The 7,064-nt window shown below is 38.5% G+C and overlaps 1 protein-coding gene across 1 annotated transcript; it reads right to left on the bottom strand.

Moving 5' to 3' along the window:
- Positions 1-611: 611 nt before the first annotated feature.
- LOC120405943 (toll-like receptor 1) lies at positions 612-6,673 on the bottom strand. The gene is made up of 3 exons (XM_039539908.1): positions 6,605-6,673; positions 3,052-3,128; positions 612-2,712 (listed from the first exon to the last, which is right to left on the bottom strand). Exon 3 carries the CDS (start codon positions 2,643-2,645, stop codon positions 669-671), a length of 1,977 nt encoding a protein of 658 aa, XP_039395842.1. The 5' UTR covers positions 2,646-2,712; positions 3,052-3,128; positions 6,605-6,673; the 3' UTR covers positions 612-668.
- Positions 6,674-7,064: the final 391 nt, after the last annotated feature.

The raw sequence follows: 7,064 nt of genomic DNA, 5'->3' as shown, positions 1-7,064 counted from the left end.
GTGAACATGCTACTATATACAAATGTTATGTGCATGAACAGTGGCTGAATCTATAGACTGATATGTTACTACATAATTATATTCTTTTAATCTGTCTATATGTAGATATACCTGATGAGGTGATTCAAGACCTGATCAAGAGAAAAAGTAATAATTTGGCTACTCTATGTATATTTAGCTCTTTTAATGTTTCTTCCTACATCAATTCCTCCAGCATGCTGACCACTTCTATTGCTCAGAAATCTTTCCAATTGTCTTCCAGGTAAGGTGGTGGCCGGAACGGGACACAATATTCCAGGGGTGGACACATTAAAGCCATGTAGGCATGATGCTTACCTCATGCTGTGTTGCATGCCTCTCAATACAGTAGGTTATCCAGAATTGGACTGGCTTTTATTGCAGTAATATCACATTCCAAACACATATCTAATTCACTGGCTACTAACACTCTTAGGTATTCTTCATCTTTAGGGCTCTCCCAGTTTCTAAAATGACATTTTTTTCATATAAGTTAGGAGGCAGCTTTGATAACTACATGGAAACTGATTGGCAGTGTTTTTTTTAAATGGCTTCTACCATAATAAAGGAAACACTCTGACACTTAATCATTATAATCCAATGTTTATTATTTTCTCAGAATAAAAAGACAATTCAAATAAAAATAATTCTTAGTCTGTTTCTACAACCACTTTGGCAGATATTGGCAGGTTACTGTTAATAGTCGCCTTAAGGTTAGCCCAGAAAAGCCCATGTTTGCTTTTCTCCTTTGGCCACTCCAAGTATGTTCTCTTTGCCATGAGAGCTTTCAGCTTGTGATATCTGGCAGGAATGAGATACTGCGGGATTGGTTCCAGTAAAATGAGGATTAAGCTATTGGAACTTTCACTAAATAATTTGTGATGGGCAAAGTAAAGCTCATAGTGGCACCATTCACTCTGGACAAAATTGGGAGACAAAACAAAGATTGATTTGTGGCTTTTCTCAATGCAGTTTATAATGTTCTCAACTATGCTTTTGCCAGGAATGAAGTTCCTCTCATGCAGACAGATCTGTACAGACCCATCTTCCTTCTCCAGGTTTGGGATCAGATGATTCTTCACCCAGAGGGAATCCCGTTCGCTGTATGAAATAAAAGCATGAAACTGTAAAATGCTTTGCAGATCTTCAGGGTGACTCTTCCGAACCCTACGTTTTGTTTGCGTCCACTGCCACATCATCTTCAAATACCACATTATGTCAAAATAGATACACAGAAAGGATGTCACAGCCACTACCACCACTGTAACAACTAGAGCTACAACAAGCAAGAGAGTTGTATTGCAAGATAGTTCAGACAACTGAAAGTCCTTTAGCTGGGTTCCCTTTAAGCCGTCTGGATATTCGCACACATAAGATTCTGGCCAGCCAACCAACCTTCCGCCTGATTTTTTTTCAAAATTAACAAAGTCTCGTAATTCACAAGAACATTGGAATGGATTGTGTCCTCCTCTGAGCTCTCTGATATTTTGACAGCTATGGAAGAAGTCAGATGATGGGGTGAGAATTGAATTCTCTTCTATATTCAGTAATTCCAGACCCCTAAAATGACTACATCCAGGCAGCTCAGTTAACCTGTTAAATGCAATATTTAGCTCTTTCAAAGCTTTCAGTTCATTAATGTCTTTGGGGACCATTCTGATTTGGTTATTTTGCAGATCAAGTATTTGAACATTGATTGGCAAACATCCAAAAACTGAGTCTGTCAATTTGTTTGAGGACAAATTCAGTTTAGCCAGAGTTCCAATCCACTGGCAGTCGTTCTCATTTTCATCATAATACAGCAAATTCCTACTTATGTCCAAGTGTTTCAGTGATTTCATTTTACTCGTCATTGAGCTCACCTTGGAAAGTTTTTTTAATTGATTCCTCTGTAGAATAAGTGTTTCCAGGAGATCTAAGTTATTACAGCCTTGAAAAACCATGTCTGTCAAATCATTGTTTGAAAAGTTTAAAAAGCGAAATTGACTTGGTTTGGAAGGGCAAAGCATATGTATCATCTTTGAATCAGATATTGTCAAGGCTGTAATGTTCATCTCTGAAAATATGCTGTATAGGTCATCCTGTGAAAAATAGAATACCTCAATGGAAACATTCGTTATTATCACTGCTTTCAGTGAAGTACCATCGTAGTTGAAGTGTTGCTTGTTAATATGTGACATCAGTTTCACCTTGAAGATACTGAAATATTCAGTGGATGTATGCCACACAATCTGAAGAATTCTAGTAAAGCTTCCCCAGGATGTTGTAATATTGTTCAGAGCAAGATTTTTTAATCCTGAGGTTTTGTTGAATTTTGACAATAGTTGTATTAAATCACTGATTCCATCCTCTGGGATATTTGACAGTACTAAACTGTCTGAAGTATTTTGTTCCACATCCCAGCTGGGATGGTTTATTTTGTTATCTGCTGATGCAAACTGAAGCCTCTTTGTGTGTGAGAGCGGCAGGCTCTTGGTTTCATAATCATAATGGTCTTCTAGTAAGCTGCTGGAATAGTTTGCAATAAATTCATTTTCATCAGATGGCTTGATATTGTTCCAAAGAGTTAATGTGAAGACACCACTACAAAAGAGAAAGTTTGTGAGGAGTCTTCTGTTTTCTGCCATGTTGTTTTGTTATTCTTTATAAATGCTTGTTGCCCTTCTTCATTATTTCTCCATATTGGTTCTAATCCTATAAAAGAATTCACATTAAATCACTATAGTAATGACTGAGTGTCCAATATAAGTGTTAGTGTCTAATTCTGGAAGGTGCTGAGTGTCCTTCTCTCCCACTGATTTTAACAGCAATGGAGGACACTCTGCCATTCAGTAGAGGCAGCACACATTGATGTTCATTCATTTACTATCTGTTTAAGGGGGGAAAACACAATTACTACTTTTTAAACTCTTACTTTTAAAAAAATTAATATAATTGTAAAATGTATCTGATTGACAGTTCAGGGGGACTGAAATCTGCTGTTTATTCATGAGCAGGGACAATGCACACTTCCTCAGAATGTAAAAAATGCACCTTATTTTGAACTGAAGGGATCAACTCTAGGAATAAGAGTTTCCGTGGTCATCCAGTCCTTGGGTTCTTTGCTGAGGCTGCCAACAAGGACATCAATTAATTTCAGTAGATGGAGGTTTTGTCACATAAACCTCTGTCCAGTAGCAAATGGATTGAGACCAACAACTAAGTCATTTCACATAACCTATCAAAGAGCAATCAGAAAGCAATACCTGTCTGTCACTGCCACCCTAGCTGGAGGGAAAATGTCTTAGTGGAGAATAGGCTCTATCCCATTCCCAGTCCCACAAACCCTCCTTGAAATTATACTTTATTAAAGGGGTTCTCAACCTTTTTCTTTCTGAGCCCACCTCCCACATGCTATAAAAACTCCATGGCCCACCTGTGCCACAACTGTGCCAGCATTAGGGGGCAGCAAGCAGGGCAATTGCCTGGGGCCCCATGCCACAGCAGGCCCAGAGAAGCTAAATTGCTCAGATTTCAGCTTCAGCCCCGGGTAGCGGGGCTTGGCATCCAGAACCCAGCAAGTCTAATGCTGGCCCTGCTTGGCGGACCCCCTGAAGCCTACTTGCAGCCCCCCAGGGGGCCCCGGACACCGGGTTGAGAACCACTGCTTTATTAGACGTAACATACTGACATTCCTTGCCAAACCTTTACTTATGTTAACAACTTTTAGCAGGTCACTAAGTAACAGAGGATCAACTCATTGACTTACGACACCTTTTACAAAAAATATGTTGAGCCAGAATGAGAAACAAATTAGAAATCTTGGGGCTCTGAGGTGCAGCATTTTCACCTCCAGAGACCTAGGTTCAGGTTTTAGCTTAGGTGTCAAGTTAAATTTAGTTTGCTTTTATCATGGTAGTCCCCAGTAGATACCTGGACATGGGCAGAGAATGGCAGTATAAATGCAATCCTCAGCATGGCATGAGACATTTAGCTATATGTTCCCATATTAGGACTTACTTCTGCTATTAGGCATGAGTAACTTGGCTGCTCTGTACTACAGCTCAACAGGAGTGGGCAAAGCAGCATTCACTGCCCTACCTTTCTTACTTTGTGCTTGTATGGACAACACTCCTTCTGTGCTGTGCAGGATCAAACCTTAAGTGAAATGCCCCCCGTTCACATAAGTGATGTTACAGCACAGCTAAATAAGGCCCTGAAATGTACATTGCCATCTTTCTTTCCCTGCACTTATTGCCAAGACATAATTTCAGCCATGTTTTATAGGTAAGGACCAGCTGAAAGGAGGCTATACATTTTCCAGCTGCTTTATTAAAATATATCCTCTTCTTTATTCCTGAATGTTGATCATTAGAGTCAAATTATTTACATATACATTCATACATTCTTTGTCCATTTTCTCATGCCCAGAATTTCTTTTTGAGTCAGAATGCTCTGTAGTACAATGAAATTGATAAGAGTTAAAACACAACATCTGTGATCTTTAGGGTCTATAATTAATTGAGAACTAACATTTGAGAGAGACGTGGTCATGGCACTTTTCATTCTGAATGATCCCAAAGCACTTAAACTTGATAAGCAGAGCAACAGGAAAATTCAATCACCTCCTACCTGGTAGGCTGCAGCCAGATAGGCAACCCATATGTGTGGTAGTGGTGAGGAATTTAAGCCAAGTTCACAGAGGCAAATCCCTACTGTGTTTAAAGTTCTATAGGATCCTTATTATACACGGAGAACAGACAAAAGCTTGATTGTTAAGGTCTCATCCAAAAGACCATTCACCACCCACCCAAAGTAAATTGAATAAAACCTAATGTTAACTACAGATTGTTGTGGTTGAAGTCTTCTACAATGGCTGAATGGAATTACAGTCAATGCCCTCCCAGGCAGTCATGCTAGCCATATATATATATATTACTGGTGTAAATGCAGCAAGGAACTACCTAAGTATGGTGGCAAACAAAGGCCTCCACCCACCCCACACCAGAGACATGAGACAGAGGTTTTGGTAGAGTACTTCCAGACGGAGCCTGTGAGGCCAATAAAGCTTACCAGTTCTTGGCTTTGTATAGTATTTTTGGTTAGGGGGAGTGTGGTGTTTAAAATCGGAATATATTCAATTTTATTTGTGTTCTTAAGCAAAATGTAAACTATTATTTAATCCAAGATTGTTGCATTTAGTATGAAATAAATGTTCATTTGACAAAGGGTCAAAATCTGAGCTACTAAGATCAAAACAGATGTTGGGAGCTCACTTCTTGTCACATGTTCATTTCTCACTCTGAGCTTAGGCAGCACCTGATCAGACCCTCCCAGGACCAGACTCTAAAACAGGTATAAACTTGGCACAGTGGGTGAGCGGATCAGAGCAATATGATTGACAGGCTAATAGAACTGCACAGCGAGGAAAACCAGTGACTGACATAGCCGACAGTAATCTTCAGCAGGCAGCTAGCTAAACCCAGAGGAATGCAGGCAGAGAGAGACTAAAAGCAAACTTTGCTACTGTTTTCTGAAAGAGACAAGCTTTGGAGCTCCAAAACACAGAGCTCTTCTTCAGCTCAAAAGCTTATCTCTTTCACCCACAGAAGTTGGTTCAATAAAAGATATTACCTCATCCACCTTGTCTTGCTCAAAAACAACGAGGAGTCCGGTGGCACCTTAAAGACTAACAGATTTATTTGGGCATAAACTTTTGTGGATAACCACTTCTTCAGATGCATGGAGAAGTGGGTTTTTTACCCATGAAAGCTTATGCCCAAATAAATCTGTTAGTCTTTAAGGTGCGACCAGACTCCTCATTGTTTTTGTGGATACAGACTAACACGGCTACTCTGATACTTGTCTTGCTCATATCCTGGGACCAACACGGGCACAACAGCAACACTGCAAACTGTTGTTTTCTCCACAGATGAACTCCAGGCACTCCTGATATCATGAATTCTTGTCATAATTGAAAAACATTTTAAATATTTAAGATTAGAACTCTATATTAATACACAAAATATATTGAATATATTGAAAAGTCATATAAGCATGACCATGTATTTTGTAAGACACCATTATAAGACACAAACCTGATGTAAAAATATATAATTGATACAGGTAAAATATATTGGTTTGCTTTATCTCCAATCCTGAAAACACACACATGCACAAAAATAGATTTAGTTGAACCCTCTAGTGGAACCCTCTAGTGTAGACACAGTGATACCAGTATAAAGGAGACAAAGAGTCCTGTGGCACCTTATAGACTAACAGATATATTGGAGCATAAAATACGTCTGTTAGTCTATAAGGTGCTACAGGACTCTTTGTCACTTTTTACAGATCCAGACTAACATGGCTACCCCTCTGATACTTGACAGTATAAAGGTGTTTATATTGCTATAATTTGTTTCAGTGAATTTACTGAACTCAAATGAGGCTACCCTAATCACTCACAGACTAGAAAGCAAATAATAAACTTTAGTTCATAAATGATTTACAAAACATCTCATTTTCTAAATAAGATGCAGAGTACACAACACTTTAAGTTAATCAGAGGTCTATTTAAAACAAACATAAAGTAATAGTTCTTTCTTACCAGGAAGCCTTGCTGCGCAAATAAGCAGAAAACTTATACAGGAAAAGACAAAAAGCAAACTTCCGTAACACTGCCTATTTGAATAATGACATTTAACAACACTCAAACCTTCCAAAAGTTGTTTGCGCCATCTACTGACTTCTTATGAAATTACACATGTATTTTCCACAAATTGATGTTTTTCCAGACATTAAAGATAAAACTTTTTGCTCATTTAATTCTATTATTGAACTGCATGTTTTCATGCTTTGCGATAGCCTAAGTAGGATAAATTCCTTAATTCTCATTTCAGCCAATCCATCAATTGCTTTCCCTTCCTACTGAATTTGTTTTAAAATAAATTAAATATTTCTTCTGTTGAACAAGTTTTACATTGACACCCAAATATCTTCTCCTGGAACTAAATAATAATCCAAGTCAAAAAGCATGATTCTGATTCTGGTTTTGAGCATTTTGTCAT

This window comes from Mauremys reevesii, linkage group 5 (genome assembly GCF_016161935.1).
Source record: "Mauremys reevesii isolate NIE-2019 linkage group 5, ASM1616193v1, whole genome shotgun sequence".
NCBI lineage: Eukaryota > Metazoa > Chordata > Testudines > Geoemydidae > Mauremys > Mauremys reevesii.
The sequence above is the reverse complement of the archived record's forward strand: the minus strand, read 5'-3'. Positions and strand labels throughout refer to the sequence as shown.